The sequence below is a fragment of the Lepisma saccharinum genome, unplaced genomic scaffold (genome assembly GCF_977018435.1).
Source record: "Lepisma saccharinum unplaced genomic scaffold, izLepSacc3.1 HAP1_SCAFFOLD_534, whole genome shotgun sequence".
Classification (NCBI taxonomy): Eukaryota; Metazoa; Arthropoda; class Insecta; order Zygentoma; family Lepismatidae; genus Lepisma; species Lepisma saccharinum.
In genome coordinates this window covers 140,572-161,669 of record NW_028143214.1, presented here as the reverse complement: position 1 = coordinate 161,669, position 21,098 = coordinate 140,572, and the positions used below count along the sequence as shown (strand labels likewise).

At 36.8% G+C, this 21,098-nt stretch overlaps 1 protein-coding gene across 1 annotated transcript; it reads right to left on the bottom strand.

Moving 5' to 3' along the window:
• Positions 1-3,795: 3,795 nt before the first annotated feature.
• LOC145982995 (pickpocket protein 28-like) lies at positions 3,796-21,045 on the bottom strand. Its single transcript, XM_083116278.1, has 9 exons — positions 20,950-21,045; positions 18,143-18,281; positions 15,559-15,707; positions 12,576-12,798; positions 8,511-8,781; positions 7,119-7,187; positions 6,635-6,737; positions 5,595-5,686; positions 3,796-5,120 (listed from the first exon to the last, which is right to left on the bottom strand). The coding sequence occupies exons 1-9, from the start codon at positions 21,024-21,026 to the stop codon at positions 4,939-4,941; spliced, it is 1,305 nt and encodes a 434-aa protein (XP_082972404.1). The 5' UTR covers positions 21,027-21,045; the 3' UTR covers positions 3,796-4,938.
• Positions 21,046-21,098: the final 53 nt, after the last annotated feature.

The following is a 21,098-nucleotide window of genomic DNA, read 5'->3' as shown; positions in this document are numbered from 1 at the left end:
AAGTTAACAAAGAGAAAACTAAATATATGCTTACAGGCCGAAAGCAAGTGTTAGGTAATAATCAAAATCTAATTATTGATAACAACTCATTTGAACCAGTTTCCAAATTCAAATACTTAGGAGTAATATTAACAAATGAAAATTATATTAAAGAGGAAATAAAAAGTAGGCTTAATTCAGGAAATGCATGTTACTTCTCTCTTCATAAACTTTTGTCTTCTCGTTTAATATCTAAGAAACTAAAAGTTAAAATATACAAAACAGTAATTTTGCCTGTAGTATTATATGGATGTGAAACTTGGTCCCTTACATTGAAAGAGGAACATAAATTGAGAGTATTTGAAAATAAGATCCTTAGGAAAATCTTTGGACCTAAAAGGGATGAGGAGACAGGTGAGTGGAGAAGGTTACATAATTTAGAACTACATAATTTGTATTCATGTCCAGATATTATTAGAATAATTAAATCAAGAAGACTTAGGTGGGCAGGCCATGTGGCACGAATGGGAGAGGAAAGAGGAGTTTACAGGATTCTTGTTGGGAAACCTGATGCTATGAGACCTGTAGGAAGGCCAAGACGAAGATGGAGGGACAACGTTGAGATGGACCTAAGGGAAATCGGTAGGGATGGAAAAGAGTATATAGATTTTGCTCAAGATAGGGAAAGATGGAAGGCCTGTGTTGCTGCAGCCATGAACCTTCGGGTTTAAGAAGGCTAGGGAGTTAGTTAGTTAGTTTAATGTTAATATTTTTCTTGTACAATTTATAGTTTAATGTTCCAATAAAATATTAAGGCTTTTAAGGAAATTCAATTCATTTTTGTAAAAAAATAAATGAAATTCAGCAGTAACGAGTTGATCGCCAATATGTACCACAAGATACTTCAATATTTTCGGCTGAGTGTTGTGCCATATATCAAGCGCTCCTCTACGTTGTAGAACTAAGAAGTAATCACTCCCTAATCCTCACTGATGCATTGAGTGTCTTGCAAGCTTTGTCGAGAACAGGCAGTGCTGTTTATAAGTTAACAACATTTGAATACTTGATTATATGCACGATGAAACATATTCGACAAAATGGACAGAAAGTGGTTTTCACTTACACCCGTGCGCATAGTAATCAATAAATATCATGACATAGTAGATGAAAATGCAAAAAAGCGAGAACCGAGGATTATGAAACACCTTTCCGACTACCTTATACAGATCTCTTACCCACGGTAAAATATAAGTTACAAAAACAGGGAAGGAGTGGTGCAAAACAGAGCTACAAAATACCACATCCTATAAGTGGCATGCTCAAGTTAGAAATCATATACCTTGGTACCAAAACATGAATCTACCTCGGGCAGTGATTGTTTTTATATTAAGAATGCGAACAGGTCATGTATTAGTAATTCAACATTTGGCTCGTTTAAAGATTCTGCCATCAACTTCCTGCCAATGCGGAGAAGCTAATCAAACACTTAATCATTTATTTTTTGAATGTCCCTTAAGACAACAATACCGAGACTCTCTCTATAAACACTTACAACATGCACAGGTACCATTTCCAATATCCTTATCTACACTAATATCTGAACCTCGCACTATAGTTATTTGGATTCTTTATAGTTTCGCTAGAAAGCGTAGGTTTACTATTTAAACAACCACGATGATTCACACTACAATTTGAATTAATAACCTCACAAAGCTGTTATACCATAAGAACAGAAAGACATTAGTGTTTCGAAGAAAGTGAATGACATTCAACAACAGTTTAGAACATAGATAACGTTATTAACAATAGAACCTGAACTCAGCAACTTTGGTTTGAAGCTGCAAACGGGGGGTGAGCCATAAAATAACATAGAAGAAGAAGCTAGTGCCAACACGCAAGGATACAAGATAAATACATATAGGTGGGTTCAATCCTTGGTAGCGAAAGAACATTGGTTGACAAGAAATTGCATATGTTTTAGATGAGTGGGTTTGTAAGAAACATTATTAGACGTAGTCTACTTTTATGAGACCCAATACAGAAGTTCTTAGTAGAATAAAGTGTAATATATTTAAAAACTATTTAAAAACAGTTGCAATTGTTTAGTATAATTTTTCTTTATGTACGTGTAATTAAAGATAAATTGTTTGATAAAATGAGAAAAAAAAATTTGGATATTTTCAATCTTTCGTTGTTTTATAATGGTTAAGATGATGCAAAATGTGACTGAAAATACCCGAAGGGGCAAGATGTCACACCCCCCACGGAAGTAGATAGCAAGGGATATTTACATATATCATACAAATAGCTTCATTCTAATAATATTACCTTAATTATTTACTGTAGAAAACTGTTGATTGCAGGTGAGACTGATTTAGGGCTCATTGAAAGAACGTCATGGGTTCAAATTCAGGCAGCATTCAGGACCGGGAGGAATATACCATATTTTACTTTTAAAGAAAGTAGATTATTGCTTACCTCTGAAAAAATCCTGCAAATATGGTTTTTATGCAGATGTTCTGAAAATATGGTGTGCATAAATTATATCTTCAATAGGTCACAAAAATAAATTCTGGTAATGAATTATATACAAATTATTAAATAGTGTGTATATTTATTATAGAATTTTATTAAAAAATGGATCCAAAATTAAATATCATTAAATATGACAAACACTTCTTTCAATAATTTTCAATTATAAACGTCATAGTTACAGTAAGCTTCAAAGCATGGCGTTTTTAACACCAAACACACCCGCATACACACAAGAACACTTCCTTTTCAACATCTCAAAGATTTCATATTATTCTGTTTAGGTTTATATGCAATACTTATAATATATATAAAGATGAGAAAATAGTATATAGGCTAATACATAGGCGCCGACTCCATGAGGCTTGGGGGGCTCGAGCCCCCCTCAATGTTAACGATGTGAGGGCAGAGCCCCCAAATAATTTTGCTTAAGAGGATCTAATGTATTATATTGCTTCTCTTGTAAAGTTTACTCTGAATTTTGCCATATGAACTGAACTTAAAAACACATTTGAAATGTTCTAGACCATCAACTTTGGGGGCTGAGACCGCTAAACCATCAACTTTGGGGGTAGGGCTATGACCAGATACAGCAAAACACATGACTTATTACTATATACTAAGTATATATAATTGTGAGTATTGTTAACATTTTTACTAAAAAAGGTTTCAAAAGAAGATTTGCATGAACTGGGAGAGTGGATGAGACGTTCGGGCTACAAATGGCTCTTACATGACATTCAGAACGAGATAATTCATATATAAGGGAGATCTGTTTTGCGCTCCATGGTAGCAGATATTAAAAGTCGGGAATATTTTGCTATTATGGTTGACAAAACTTGTGACATATCCATCCGTGAACAATTGACATTCTGATTCGAACTGTAAATGAAAATTTTAATATTTTTGAGGAATTCATGGGCTTTTACGACATTCCGAACACTGAGGCCAAAACTTAAAAAAGGGAGGGAATGAGTCATTCATCAATTTATTTCAGTGATCAGAGCCTCCCCAATAATTTTGACAAGTCGGCGCCCCTGGCCTAGTATAATCAAAGTCAAGAATGGAATACTCAATACATTCAAAAATGTGTTATACGAGACTACAATGTACATATTTGCACAGTAAATTTACATAATTATAGTTTAGGCCCACATATAAATTCAGCAAATAGCACATGGAGACATTAAGACTGATTTGAATGAAAGGTCACAAAGAAAGACACATTTTCGTTAATTAAAAAAGGCCACTTTGGATCACATTAACACGGAAGCCAAGAGAAGGATAATAATTTATGTGAAGAGTAATATGATTACGAGTAGTAATCCATAGTGCAAATTCCATGATATTTATTTTACGTAGCTTTTTTACCTGTCTAGATCAATTGCAAAGATGAAGGAATTGATGAAATGGACGAGAACACGCCATACAGAAACATTTATATCCAGGATTGGAACCCAGAATTCTTTGTTTCTCGGCGTATATGCTAAAACCATTGGTTGTTCACAATAACGCTAGCGATTTTTTATTAATGAGTATCGGGTTCGACTCCCCACAGGGGATTTCACTGTCTTGGGTCTCATTTTATATGAAAAACTCAATATGCTGACCAAGGCAGAAATTTATTTTATTATAAAACATAAATCATTTTATACTATTGATCTTATAGAAATGTTGCCATTCACTACAACGGAATGCAGCGAAGGATTATGCGTAATAAATACCACAATCAGCGGCCGTTTTCGGACCGGACGACCGGCCGGGGCTTCCCCTGAGTAGCGCCAAAATCATATTTCTGATTAGTACATAAGAATTGGATTCGTGTAGACGAAAGTTAATTGAAGCTACTGCTACATGACATAATAAGTATATATTGCAAAATCTGTAGCAATTTAAGCTAGGAGATTACTAAAATCAAAATGTTATTTCCTAGTACTTAAGATATTTAGTTGATTGATATGGTTTATTTTACACTTCGCTTTTTCTGACACTTCTGTCTAATCGCGAAGATGTGGTTCATTTATGTGTGACAAAATTGATGAAGCGACACATGGTCATGTATAATTGAGGGGTGGTGGAAAGTAGGGAGACCAGGGTGGAAAGTTATGGGGATGGCAGATTAGAAATTAGGGTGGGGGGGGCAAAAAATCACCTCGCCCGGGTACATATTTTATCATGAGCCGCCCCTGACCATAATGCATATTTTAGTTTGTGATTCTCTGGTAAATATTTCTTTACAATAATCGCGGATGTGAAAGTTGATATGAAAGTGCACTGAAATCAATCAAGGTGTACCAGGTTCGATTCCCAGTTGGGGCACACTTCAGTGGTTCAATAGGTCCAGTCCCCAGTAGCTTCTCGGAACATAAAATAAACTTTTTGACATGTTCTTCTTCATGTTCTAAAGACTCGCATTTCATCTCGCCCTTATTTCTTCCAATGTGCAGGAAATCTAAACGAATTTTCTCCTTCAGACGGTTGGATTTTGTTGCATGAGCATGCTGGAGATCCTATTTTTGAACACAGTCTAATCGTCAGGAAATACAGAATCTCAATGACACTGACTACACTGAATCCTAAGCAGAGACCCAATATTCCTCCGATGTTGGCTGAAATAAAATGAATACGCTTTATTAGCCACTGAAAAATATAAAAGATATACAAAGCAAAAAGTCAAAATGACTGTAAACATGAGAACTGTTAGATACATTTCAGAAAATGGACGAAAAGAATCAAATATATTGTAACAATTGATACATAATTTTAATTATACAAGATTTAAAGGATACCGAATGTAATATTAATGTGACAACTAATCATATTTAAGGAAGAACGTGTCTCATATGTACCTTGAAAGTTAAAGGAATGGCAGTGCTTTTGTTCAATAACTAAATAACAATATGCCCAATTTAATTCTCCAGCATGATGGTACATTACTTGTATACTTGTGAATGCAACCAAATCTAGTTTTGTATTTGCCCCTCTGAGTTGAAACATAAACCCGTACCATATGTGAAGGCATACTGTGGGACGAGAATATATGTCACAAATCAAAAATGTTGAAAAGTACTTCCATTACATACCTATAAAATCAGTTGAGGAATACAGTTCCCTTCTCTGTTTAGCAATGAAGTTCCTCTCCTTGAAATAAAATAGAAGTATGGCGCTTGTCGAACTGGAACAATACAGAGAAAATGAATGAGATGCATTCACTTTATGTTTATTTCGTACAATCATGTTGCGATAAGTAAATTAACAAATTTTAAGTCATAGGAGTAACATAGTAGGTTTAATTGTAATGTATATGGCCTACATGAAATGGAATAGGAATACCAATTTTTTAAGCTCTCCATTCCTGGCTATTTCCGAAAATTTGCATCAAACAATAGCACTCCGGATAACTCGAAATACTATGTAGGTAGAGAGTAGAGATCCGAAATGTACAGGGTGTTGCATAAGTCTGGACCCACAGGAAAAAAAACACGTTGAATTAGAGATTTTGTTCAAAGTGTTTGCCATTGTATGAACTATGTTCGATTTTAGTAATCTTTAAGGAATACGTCACAATTGATTGAAAACCATATTTCAAGCATTACAAAGTTGCGAATAGATCAGTTCCTGAACATATTTCACCTTTGGTATGGCGCTGTTCATTACAAGTGCTCCCCTGTGCATAGCACCACGCCATGAAGGCGTATAGGGGGTGTGGGGGTAACGCCCCACACTTTCTTGATCCGGTCGTGAGTTGGGGTGATGTGATCAGCATCACGCCCCTGACCGCCTTTACCCCCCAGGGTTTCCCCAGGTACCCATGTTATTCGACGCTGGGTAGGCGCCGGGGCCGCCTCCATCGTTACAAAAGTTCCCGGATTTCAACCGGCCGGGGATCGAACCCGGGACCTTTAGCATTGTAGTCAGACGCGTTACCGACTGAGCCACCGCGGCCACATTACAAGGGTTTTCTCTTCTGTATTTGTTTTTTACAGTGTACAGATTATAGTGAAATCCGAACCAAGAAACTCTGAATCTCTACCTGAAATCTAATCAAGGAACTACAAAACGGAAGCCTTAATTCTCATACATACATCCTCACATAATAAAGAGCACACAAAATGATACTTACTTTTCATTGAAGTCATAGTTATAATCAAATTGTTGCAATTCGGACTCGTAATTTATTTCCGTACATGAAGGAAGGCAGTTACATCTTGGTAGATATTTGTATTCTGTAATGATATAAAACAAAATATTGCATTACTCCTTAAGTTTATTAATGGCTTAAACCAATACGTTTTTGGTAAAATGTATCTAAAATATTTTCTGGATGTTATGTGCTGCATTTAGAATAATCAGGTTGAGTTCATACATCCGGGAGAAAAAACTTTTTTACTCAAACTAAGTATAAATATTTTTTTTTCCATTCACTACATTCTACACGGATAATATTCCGCTTTATATATATGGTTTGTCTACTATTACAAAGGTACAGTAATTTCCGAAAAACTATAAATACATTCATCTTTATTATCATTCATGTGTAATACATTCAAGCTACACATTACTGAAGTTGAAAAAGGTTCAAATAATATGTAGTAATAATATCCTACCTTTGTAGTAAAATTGTCCGAAACTGCAGGCATCATTGCCTACATTGCAAATTCGTGTGCTTCTTTCTCCTAGAAGAAAGTTACAAAGCATCTGTTTTAATTAAAATTAAAAACAAATAAGTCATACATATTTCCATAAATTTAACTTAATTTCATTTCAATCTATCTATCTACTACGGTTACTTTTTCCCCTTTATGCCTAATGATGAAAGTAGTTCAATTTTTAAACTTCAATAATTTTAACAGTGGAAGTACATAAGGAACCATCTAATTTTTATAATTGGTTTCATTTTTGGTACTTGAAAATACTGACAGAACTTTGAATTCAGGGTTTTTAAAGAAATTAATTTGGCATCAGATCATTAAGAGCTAACATTGGTATCGTGTATGTGTGTGTGTGAATGCATCCGATGTCTATATCAATGGATGATATTCAACTTGATTTCATCACGCAGTGCACTTTAGGAAGAAGCAGTTGAATACGCATGAAGCCAGGCAAACTGATTCGAGGTTTTAAGGAAAACGTAGTTGAAGCCTTCTTACATAGAGAAAATTTGAGATATTTTATACGTATACACTCCTCATATGATCGCGATAAGTATAGCCTGAATCATTTCGGGACAGAGCATACGCACAATGCTTACCCGATATATTTTCAACATAGGATTTGGTCTGTTTGCGGCCTTGACTTTGCGCAATGAATTGTGGGGGAAGTTGTTCGCTGAATATCGTCTATTTTGCGATGTCTGCATGAATTCAGTATTCTCTTAAACATATAATTTGGCCACAAACCTGCATATGTAAGAAATTTGAGTTGCTGAAATGTTTTAACTCGGTTTGGATGCCGTGCAGAATATCTCGAAATGCTCAAGTAAGGCAAAACGATATCAACATGTCCTGTACTATATTCTATAATCAGGCAGAAGAAATGAACTAAAGTTTGTCAATCGCCAGAAGTTAGGAGGGGGCACAGGCAAGTATCAAGCTTCAATAAATCGCTTCACAACTGGGGTAAGTCATTTCGCTAAGTGGGTTGATTAATAGAAGCTAGGTGGTTATCAATCTCCCCTCAACTGTGCCTAAACCATTACCTTCTTGTAAAAAGGCCTGAGCAGACACACTTGTTTCTTACATGTACCTGCGTCATTATTGGTAGGCCATAGATCGCAACACGATATCAACATCAAACTCCCACGATATTGAAACTAATAGACCTTATTCACACATACTACGTAGGAATACTACTTTCAAACTATGTCGATTTTTGCATATTCAACATACATTTGCGACTGTGATACTATTCCGTATTACGATCCAGCACCTATCAATGATGACGTTGCACAAAAACATCTCCGTATCGGTCTTATTATAAGGAGTTTCCCAGTCACTTACCGGGTAGATAAGCAGGAACACAGCCACACAACTCTAAAGACGCATTCGCGAGGCACTCGTACTGGCAGTTTCTTTCGCTGTACATTTTGTAGAAGTAGAGTTTTCTTTCCTCTGCTGCAAAGCAATGACGGTCTGTTGGCTTGTACTTATGCACATTCTGAAGAGTAGACGTTGCGCTTGGTTTTACTCGGAACATAATATAGGAGTTATTTAGAAAGTAGTGGTAATTCCCTACGTCTGGTGTTGGGTCAATTGGACTGTGGACTCTTATCTGAAAGAAAATTATGAAATGCATTACAATCCCGAAATCAAAACTTTGTAAATTTCTACATCCGTAACGTTATTATACTTTGTGCCTCATGTTTACCTTTACCTAGCTCAGTGGCGTAGCGCTGGTCTCTGGGGCCCCCCTGCAAGCACAATATTGGAGGCCCCCTTAGTGACAAAAATATTGATGCCAGAGTGGGACGGACGTACAATAGTTAGCTAGTCCCTCCCCTCCCCCGTAGTTGTACAAGAAATTAACTTCTGCCCCAAATACTCTGCCTTCCCATACCTTCTTGAAACTAAATCAGGGTGATCTGAATCTCTGATAAATAACTGGAAGATCTGGGTTTCTTCTTTTTGGAGGAGAGGGAAGCTTCCCGCTGCCAAACATATTGTTCGTGATCTTTTGTATTTTTTGCTTGAAATGTATTTTTAATGAGGTTCCATGTAATACACACATATTAAAACACTCCTCTTTTGGACTTTTATGTGGATGCCCATCTTCAGCCCCTAAGCCATCCCCTGGCTGCGCCAGGCCAAGTTTCAACGTAAGAGTCGCTCACATTAGCCTTCTGATATTAATAGTGAGTAATATATTCAAGCAAACTTACTCTTCAGTTATGGGGGTGCACCGGACCTCTAGATTGTCCATGGTGGCCTAACATCACAAGGTCAATTGAATTCTGCTACGAAGAAATAGCTGTGGATTCCAGTCTTGAGAGATGGAAAATAAAGCTGCGATGGGACTCTATTCACTGAAATTTTGTCACTCAATGAAATGAAAGAACTTAACCCTCACCCCTCCCCCAAAAATGGTTGACACAGACACGGTGTTTAATTTTGGTGTTAATGGACCTCAATATCATTATTCATAATTCTAACGCTGCCATTTCTTTTCGATAGACCATTGATCACACATTTGTTATAAAAACTATTTCATGAAATAAGAACGGTTTTATTAATAGATCATCCACCTGCTTCGTTGTCTTCAAGTTGATCCACACATGGTTCCTTCCTTCTATCCCCAATCTCGAACAAGGAAAGCCGGTCCCCGTGACGGAGTGGTTAGAACATCGCGCTACGACGACAGGGGTCCCGGATTAGAATCCCGGCCTGGGCATGGGTGTTTGTGAGTGTCCATCTATCAATTTCATCATATCATCACTCATCTCCATCTGCGCAAATTAGCCAAAAGTGGCACATGAATTAAGTAAAATAAAGCAGTCAATCAAATCAATCGAACAATGAAATTCACAGCTAGGAATTTTCACTTCGAACACTGCAGATCACAGAATCGGAACACATTGGAAAATAAAAACTAGTTCCATGGAAATGTCTACAAAATTTCAATATGTAAGAAAAATAAACTTCACAAAATAAAAAATAATGATCATATTTAACTCATACGCTGTACACACTGCGTGGCAGAGGAGGAGACAATTGCCCTTAGGGTAAAGGAATAATTGCCCCTGGACTCCACCTCCTACTGAGTTTTTTGGCCCCTTTGAAGTAAAACGTAACAGGTGTGGACAATGTGGGAAAGTCATTTCACATTTTTCTTTATAAAATGAAAAGGCTTGGGCCGCCTTTGAAGTTACATTTTAAATGTCACGAGTTTATTGTGTAGACTGGTTGAGCAACTGAATCTTTCTACTGGATTCATAACTGCAAACAATTGACACACTACACTACGTTTACGACAACCTATGTAGCTATATAGGTATAAGGTAAGGGATATTTTTCTATCGATGGCATCTGCGGAGAAACTAAGGTCATTCTGCATTTCGGAGGAGACCCATATGACAAGTTACCCGGGCCCCTCTAGCTGAGACAATACGCCACTGCTTATTATTGCAGATCGTCATTTGATGTTACTGGGAACCATATTTCTGCATCTTAAATTGACTTTTTTCTTTGTATGCAACACTGTGTAATTTCTGCGATTACATAAAATTTCAGGAGCACATTGCGGGGCCCTTGCACCCCCCCCCCCCCGCATTGCGACGACGACGCCACTGACCGAGCTTCTAAACGGGGATACAAAAGATTCTAATTGAGAATTGTGAGGTAAAATGTAAAAAAAAGTAATAATAATAATAATAATACTCATGAGCAGGAAATGTACACGACCTTCTCCTTTGTGCAGGGTTGCCAGGTGATCAAGATGAAATTAAGAGCCAATATCGCAGTCACACGTTGAAAATAAGGGACACAATTGCAAAATACCAACGCACGCAGCCTTAATCAGCATTTCTACTTATCTTTTAATCTTCAGAAGAGTTCTTTCGTATGAAAAAACCTACTAATCAGGGGGCTCGGACAGGATGTTTTCCTCAGGGAGAGCAGAGTAAGATGTCATATCTTGTCCCTCAGTCATAGAACATGTATGTTACCTTTTTTATTATTATTACTATCATTATTATTATCATACAAATCATAAAATTGAAATTGAGTGAAAATACTTTGGCGCTGTTGACAAGTTCTGACTTCAGTCCACTATTTAAATAGAAACTAGATTCGCCTTGCTTCCTATGCATTAACATCTACATCTATAACTTTGGTGATGATCAATTCCTTATTTCTTCTTGTACTTTTTCACAATGCATAGAAATCAAACCATGTTTTTACCCGACAAAGGATACTGCATAAAAAAGGTATTTCAAAACGACGGTGCATGAACTATTATCGAACTCGGATGCCGACTTGGGGTAATGATTTCAGACTTTTCGGGATCCCGAACACAGTAAATTACAAAGGATCGCATTGGAAAGTAGTTAATTATTGGTATTTTTTGCTCTAAATGGGTCAAAATTTCTTGAAATTAACTGTGAGTTCCAAAAGTTGGGGAGTTGGGGGCGGGAGGAGGGGCAAGAACAGTTTAATTTCCCTTGGTTGATAAGGTTTAGCATAGTGCGGGGGCAGAAGTGGCAAAAGGAGGGGGGCAACTGCCCACCTTACTCGCCGCCACTGTGCGAGAGCCCCTTCACACACACAAAATGAAAGAAATAATAAACAAAAATAGGATTCTTCTTGATTACTAATCAAATAATGAGTTTTATATATAAATATATAAAGGCAACACAATAAATTCAAGTCTTAATAAAGATACTAATAAATGTCTACGTTGAGATATAACACAAAACTCTAATAAATAAAATAATCAAAGCGGAAGAGGTTATTAGGATGTATGTGGATGAGTATGTTAATCAGGTATTGTCTTCTGATGTTATTCTTAGGATGATCCATGATATGTGGTTAATTGACGAAAAGGGCATAATTTTTCGTAAGGAAGTTTTGTTTAATCCCCAAAGATTTTTTTTTGTTTTATTTATTCCTTGAGGGGTCATTACTTCCTACTATGTTCTTGATTTTAGGATGAGGAGATCAACCAGAGCGAGTTCAGGCAGGAGTATATTTACTTTTTTAAACATTACTTGCTTTTTTACTTCTTTTATTTGGTATTTTTATGCATGTTATTATAATAATATTTGTTTGTGTGTTTGAATTGCTGTTTTGAGTCCACTTTACGCACAGGAAGGGTACTCGGAACTGGGCCTACAGTTTAATGTGGGATCCGAACCACTGTGCCATTTGCGGTTATTTCATGTGACTGATAATTACAAGCAAGGCTGAAAAGAATCTGTACGAGATGATTTATGGAATTTAAAACTAAAACATTATTGTAAAGCTGTACCGTTTCAGAAGAAAAATGTTTTACTCGAAGAAAATATGTGGATGGCTTGCAATCAATATTTATGAGTCATAGAATGTCAGAAATGTTATAAATCTATTTCATACCCCAACTGAAGGAAAATTGGCGTCCAAGATACACCAGGCATCCTGCTTCGAAGCGTCATCAATCTCTATCTGAACGTACAAGTGTCCAGAGAATCCTGACACATGCTGGCGCAGGGGGTAGAGCCCTCTGTCGTCCTCGGGCCCATCCACATAACCTTCCATCAGATCCCAGCCGGAAACTTTCGGCCAAGACCCACAGTTTTCTTCTTGGCAATAGTTGGCGCTAGTAACAGGTGATAGTGTCTTATGAGGCAGTTCAAACAAAATATGTTGTCACTAAACAGGCAAACAACCCAAAAAAATGTAATAGCTAAATTATGTAAAAAAGACCTATTTTGGCTACCAGAACAAGTATTAGTACCCAAATACATAATGCAATTATGTTCATACTTATTGTAACTTATTTAATAAATAAAGTATACAAATATACGGGGGAACCAGTAAATTCTTAGCAAATTGACACCCTGGTTTTAATTAAAGGTACAGTATGATGCACAAATTATTGCTCGGCAAATTGTCCATGACCATTTTCATTAAATTTTCTCTTGCAAGCTACGTGTTTTTAAGGTTTAGATGCTAGAGCAGAGGTTGTCAGGAGCTTGTTCGGCGTTTTGTTTCAATTCTTGCAGTCCTAATTGTAGGACAATTTAGTTGGTAATACTTATGCATCCTACTGCACCAGAACACAAAGCGCATACCCCTGAAAGTATGCAGGTGGAGGTGGCCATGTGTCTGGGGGGAGGTGTGTATATATACAGAGAGAGAGAGACTTGTCTAGCAAATATTTTTTTTAAAGTTTGTGCTAATGTTCTCAAAATTTCTCAGTGGTTGACAATCCATGGCCGTCTATGGTATAAAAACCTATGAATCAATTAATTTCTTGTATTTTTTTTCCAAAGGACTAACCTGGCATGATGTAAAAAAGGCAGTTTGCCACATGAAAGAAATATTCTTCTAAAATTAAAATGCTGTAACGTCTTTTTAGTTCAAATATAATGTAATTACTTACTATCGTTATGTATCGAAAAAATATATGATTTCTTTATTTTCCTAATTGAAAACTATCATAAATACATGCAGAACACCTGTGAATTGACACAAAAATATCGCCGCAACCGAATTGCGCACACTTTAGATCCAGAATTGCGAACAAATCTCACTGACCTGTTTTGCGCACAGAATTTGATCGAACGTTGCCACTTTCATATCTTTAAAGTCTGTGCGCAAAACTGTTTTTTGTCTTTAGACAAGAAGAGAGAGAGAAATTAGAAATAAAACTCAAACTCAAAGGTTAGTTTAGGTTAGGTTAGGTTAGGTTAGGGTAATTACTGCACAACAAACCGACCATTACATTCTAGTCCACCAATCAGGTTCATACTCTATGCCTATCTAATCCTGCCCTTCCAGCAAAGCACGTGTAAGTCCACACACACACACACAAACAAACACAACAGAAGTGAGAACGGCTTGAGAACATTTTACATCTGACAACATTGCCTCATTTTTTGTGCGCAATCCTGTACATTGTGACAACTTGTCAACGGCTTATCATATAACACTAATAAAACCGGAAAAGTGTGCGCAATCCACCCGTAGGCAAAAATATTGAGTCCAGTAAAGCATCAAAGTTAAGGTGACCAAGTTTTGAAAACAACAAAACGGGTCGGCAAAATATACACGTTTTAATAAACTGTTCCGTTTTTTAAAAAACAAATTATTAAATAAATACTGTGTAAATATCTTACATAATATGGTGATATACACTGTACTATAACCAAGGGGTCCTTTAGAATTGAATGTCATACATTGATATTTTTTTCGTATAATGGAACTTCTTCAGTACATCCTTCTTTTCAAATAACATTTTGTAAAAGTTTACACACGCCTGATTAAAGTTCACCTTATTTATCAACATTGCTGTCAAAGTTTGTACTAAAAGAGCGTTCTATTTTTTTTGTCTATAAGCAATTCATGTACGAAAACTCTCGTTAATTGGTTACATTAGTTCTAGGTAAACAGAGAACGAACTCCACTGTTTTAAGAAAACTGGAATATGACACATCGTTGACATTGAAATGTGAAATAATTTCTACCGGTTTTGGCGGAAATGACGTCACCTAGTACAGTTCGAATGCGTCAAGTTGAAGAGGAATCAAGAACACAGTGCAGAGCATGCCAAGGTTGCAGGCTCGGTCATGTGACAAGTGGACTTGTTCGTTTGTTTGAAATCGCGGAGGTAGAAAGCCAGCAAGTTTTTTGTTGTTGTAGTTCTTCTAATGTGTGGAAATGTATGTATAAGTACATTTGCAAATGTTATGTGATTTCTGTGGAGAAAAAAAAAAGTGTTTAAAAAGTGAAAAACCAATATGTCCTCTCTACTGTTCGTATTTGGCGCTGCAGTCGAAGTGCAGTTCGAAAGATTTTCACTTCCAATCCACGACTTCATGACCGCACTGCCAGACCATTAATAATAATAATACTAATAACAATAATAATAATTCCTTTATTTAGCGGGCGAGGTTCAGCCGTAGGCTGCTCTGCTCCCTTCAAGTACAGTCTTGCACCTTTCGGACATGGCCATAGATACATTTAGGCGACCCGTTTTACGTTTAAAGAATCGGGACAGAGACTAAAAAAGGGGGACTGTATCGATGCGCATTTGGTGCATCAAAATACGCACAGAAATGCATCAAGGGTACTTTACTACTCCTGCTGCTCCCTGTGATGTACTAAAATGCATAATTGAGAAAATCAGGCACGATCATTTCAAAGAAAACAAAACTATGCTTTTAATTGTGACAATTGAAGCACCATGAATCAACATCGATTTCATGCATTTCGAGTTCTGCATGTAAGGGGGGATGAGGGGGAATTTCCCCTCTGGTAGCCATAGTTTTAGCATCTGAAGCATACTATTCGAAAGAAGATATGGAATACGCCTCCCCACTGGGAATTTTTCAAATACCACACTGGAAATACTTACGCATGATCCGTGTACGTATCCGGTGGAGACAACATATTGAACGTGCAACAATATCCGTGCATGAAATTGGGATGGAATTCCTGTTCGCAAGTTTCATTCAATCCGTTAAACTCACACTTAGTAATTAAGTCGCTGCACTGGAGCAATACCTTGAAATAGAGCAAAAAACCTAATGTGAATATTTTTGTAAAGGAATTTACAAATGAAGACCACAGGGAAAGAGCGTGCTTTGTCCATTTTTAGCCAAATTGAGGTAAAGGTGCTATCAAATAGCTCTATGAAGGACCTTTCTAACTAGGAATTGTACACGAATAGACCGTGCGTTTTCCATCCATTGCAAAGGGAAAGAACATGCTCATAAGAATAGGGTTACCAGATCGCTGTAAGGAAATGTAGGACATAATGTAAGACTTTAAGTCAAAATGTAGGACACTTAAAATTTTCAGCTTTTTAAAAAAATATTAATTCTTAAGTGAAAAATGTTCAAACTTTTAATCAATACTAAACAATGAATTTCTTACTACATATTTTAACTTCTCAGAGGAGTCAATTTTTATCAAAAATTTTGCGTTAAATCAAAATACATTTATGAGAGACTGAACAGTCAAACTCGAAATTATACTGAACCTCAGTATCAAACTATTTACAGATTTTTGAAAAAAAAAAAATTCTCCCATGGCTCCGTTGTGCTGATGGTAACGAAAATACTCTCTCATGATGTCCTGGAATGACAAGCTATTATTCAGCAATTACCGTTTAATCTAGGGTAGTTTCTAGTTCAATAACTTTGATATCTATACCCCTTTTTTTACAATCAAAATATTGAATAAGAATGTTAACACCTTGTTCCATCAGTATAAACCCTAAGGCAAGAAATTCCACTCAAGCAGTGAACAATGACATCAAATGAGACCTTAATGTTTTAGCAGAAACCTCTATTTTCTTTTTGGGCAACGACTGAATCAAAATAAATTTCGCCATTGAGTTTGGTAGCGAAGTTCATAGACTTGTAACTTGCATGATTTCTCTCTGTTAAACTGCAACACGTATTTTCCTAATTAAAATTACGTGACTCTCAAAATGTAGGACATTTATGATATTTTTCAAATTCCTCCCGGACGCCGGACATAAGACTAAAATGTAGCTCATGTCCGGGAAAAACCGGACGTCTGGTAACCCTACATAAGAAGGAAATAACGTGCTCTCCTGTAAAATCAAGAAAATGGACAAAGAACGTTTTTTCCCTGTAGTCTTCAAATAAAGTTGACACTTAGTCCATAATTAAACCTGTAGAAGCATTTACAGTCCAAAGAATATAATCTGGGTTTTTCTTTGCTGGAATGAACAGGAATGATGTATTGGCTTTAGTTGTAACTGTCTATTAACAGTACATTAATTGTGGTTTCACATTTAACTCTGTATCAAAGGTACACTATAGTACTTGTTTATATACTTGCGTGCAAGGAAATAGACCCACCTCACACTTTTGACATAAAATGCTTTTCAGAAAAGAAAAAAAAAGTAGATAATAAGACAATAAAAGAAGTATGAAGTATGTTGTTTGAAAGATCATTTAATAACGCTTAAAGTGAAACTAAATTTATTGACATTGCTTTATTCTGAAAAGTGAAAATTTTCTAAATGTAATCGTGGTATTTCTCGATGTTTAAGATGAGCAGGCGTTGGTTTTGGACCACTTGCAGCTCTTCGAGGGGTCAGGTTCCCTTCCTGTAGCCTACGTCTTACTGTCCACTGACTACTGCAGGAGGCCTTAAAAAGAGCGCTTCGCGGGCTAACAGCAGATGTCGCTCGCACACTGTTGCCGTTACTCTCGTGTCGTCTGCTCTTCAGCCGAACAAACAGGCAGAGGTCACTCACGCTTCCAGAAGGTTGCAGGGAGCTAGCTGTGGCAACCGGGCTCGCTCATTCGCGGACCTGATTGGTTGACACAATAAAGCGATCATCTCTCACAGTTGTAGAACGCCTTGTCCCTGTTCCTGGCCGCCGACGAAAGGAATCAGTGTCTTCATAACGTTGGCATACTCTTCGAACTGCTGAGCGAATCATATCCAACTGTCGCGCCACATCTCTCTGACTATTAAAGCAACCGCTTTTATGTCAAAAGTGTGAGGTGGCTCTATTTCTTTGCACGCAAGTGTATTATAAGTACATGCCTTCTTCATTCATCCCTAACATCCAGAGAATACACCTATTTGGAAACAGGGTTGCCAACTTTAGCTCTTCCCCCACGTTACCATTTTCAAGTTAACAATTTGTAACTGTAAAAGTAAGTGTTGATAACGTTATTCTTATTGCAAACAAAGTAGCCTAACTATGTTACAGTTACATACACTTACTTTTAAAATTAACTAGTTACAGTTAGAATTTATCAAAAAGTAACTATTACGTAACTGCGTTATTGAATGAAAGAGCTTTTTTGAAACTGAGAAATGAGTCTCAACCATAAAAATATAATCTAATATAGATACAAAATATCGTGCAATATTTTCCATCCCAAGCACATGAAACATTCACACAAATCATTGGTGTAGATCAGTTTTCCTCTCAATATAGCTATAATTACCTCACGGACAAGCATTAGATCGTCTGGTGTTATTTCTTGCGATGAGAATTCTTTCTCTTCCTCTGTCGCATTCTCGTTCTTTGCGCTAAGGGTTGGTGTGCAGCCTTCAAGTGACTGAAGACCCACAAGGATTCTGTACCTGGAATGCAAACGGGTAATATTCAGTGTGCAACATATAGAACCATAATAGATTCTATTGCGAGTGGAGGCAACTCAGGTTTAACCTTATATCCCCCACCCTTCTTTCTGTCCTGGCTGCAGTGTTGCCAGAAGTGATACTCACTAGATCCGTCTGTTTGTATTCTGGATAAATTGCATGAATTACAAATTTTATATCATACTGGAATATGGGATATTTATTTATATGTTTACACTTCATTTTACCATTTTTGTAGCAATGGCGTGTTTGAATGTTCTTGAACTTGCTTAGAAAGTTGACATAAAATGTAGCTTTCCTGGTAACGTGATTCAAACAAGCATTCAAGTACAGAACAACTCAGGATACAAGAAATGAATTACACTTTGCGGCCACGATAGATGATGAAATATGAAAATTACTACGCTACAGTATATTTCGATAAATTGAATTCTGGGTTCGGCATTTCGTAGTCAATAAGAAAAGGCGTTACACAGAGTTTGTTAAGAGCTTTTGGAACAATACTTACACAACATTATTTAACTCTAAGGACATTGCAATTTGCCCACTAACTGTTCCGTTACCAGACAGTTAGTAAAATAAGAATGTATCGGCAACATTGATTGGCCGTGCGTCGAGGGGAGGGAAGAAAGGGTGGAGACTGTTACAGTTTGACCAAGATAAGAATGTCCCTGTGTAGGGTTACCAGACGTCCGGATTTTCCCGGACATGTCCTACATTTTAGCCTTATGTCCGGCGTCCGGGAGGAATTTGAAAAATATCATAAATGTCCTACATTTTGAGCGTCACATAATATTAATTAGGAAAATACGTAACAGAAAAAAGTCATGCAAATTACAAGTCTATGGACTCCGCTTCCAAACTCAATATTGAAATTCATTTTGATTGTCATTGCACAAAAATAATGAAGTTTGTCCTGCTATTAAACAAACGGGAAAACGGAAGCAATTAATGAACAAAGTCTTGGGACCACTTTCTGATAACGTCACTGTTCAATGCTTGAGCAGACTTTCTTGCCGTAGGGTTTATACTGATGGAACAAGGTGTTGCCCATTCTTATTCAATATTCAATATAATTTGATTGTAAAGCAGGGGTATAGAGAACAAAGTTATTCAGGGTGTCTGCCAGTCAAGAAAGTCATGGAAGTCAAGAAAAAGTAAAAAATCAACAATTAGGTAAAGAAGTCACTAAAAAGGCAATAAATTATTCTTGTGGTCAAGAATTTTTGCTATTGATTGGTTGATTTAGTTTATTTTACTTCACTTTTTTCTATCCCATTGGTTAATGGCGAAGATTAGGATGAATTATGGTAATATAGGATGAATGAATGGATAGTAATATACATATAGAGACAACCGACATAAACCCCACATAAGATTATACTGGCTGTGAGTCCAGACGCCAAAGCCTCGCTTGTCTGCCAAACACAGTTCAGGATACATTAATACGAGAAAGCAGATCTAATTCTCTTCTTAAATTCAGCTTCAGTTTTCATCTTAACTGGCCCTTTGGTAGGGATTTTCATGAAATAAATATTTATTTTCTTAATTACTAATTTACAACTTTACCTAAGTAGGACCTAGAAAAGTCCAGAAAAAGTCAAGATTTCTGGATGTATTATTTTGGTAGACACCCTGTTATTGAACTAAAAACTACCCAAGATGAAACCATTTTAAATTACAGTAATTATTTTTCATAAACTCTGTAAAATGTTTGGTATTGGTCCCTATAATTTCAACGAGTTTGACTGTCCACTCTAACATCAATATATAGTTTGACTAAACCTGAAATTTTGATAAACATTGTCTCCTCCTCCTACAAGTAGTAAGAGGTGCATTGATTAGTATGATTGCAAGTTGAAATTTTGCATTTAAACATTCGCTGGGAAATATTTTTTTAAAAAAACTGAAAAGTGTCATTTTTCAACTACTTCCTAACGTGTTCTAAGAAATATGTATTATTTATTGAGAATGTGTTGCGTCCTACATTTTGACTTAATGTCCTACATTTTGGGACAACATGTCCTACATTTCCCTTACAGCGATCTGGTAACCCTATCCCTGTGGCGCTGTAGTCGAATTTTCAACCGTAAGCAAGCGGAGGGATCGTGGGTGATGTAACCAGATGCTTACATTGTTCCCGCGTTGCCAGATTGTGCAACACTGTTGTATAGGAATGTGTTCTTGTTTTCATTATTTGATTTTGATGATGTGGGTTAAATTACTTTTATTCTCAAGAGATGGCGTATGTGGGCCATGTATCAGCTGTTTGCGTGGGCGCCAAGCAAAGAAAACGGTTAGTGAGTGAGACGCAACATGGCGCGAATCACGGTAACCACAGCTGGACATTACTAAGAACATACGTCGTCTAAAGTGATTAGAATTGCCTATCAGTGATACTTCATGGTAGTTAGTGCATTACAGGTAGAAAATAGATGTCTCAAAAGAATCAGCGTGTGCATTTGTTATTGTGTTTTCTTACAAGAATCAACGCAACTCCATCAACTGTCAAAGGCATGAGAGAAGGAGGAAGAGACGAGAGATAACAAATGACTCCACACTTTAGTTCGCGATTCTATTAGCAGAGAGTATTTTCATCTTGGTTAAGTTGTACAACTAGCTGTAAAGGATACAATAAGATTAGACTTACTCTCTGTCGGTGACGTTCGGCCATCTGCTTAGGACCTCTGCTATATCAAACCTCCTCCTGTCGACAGTTGGGAGCATGCAGAAGCTCACGGCAGGAAAAGGGATGTCCGATATGGACATTGGTTTCTCCGCAAAGGTCACAATCACTGG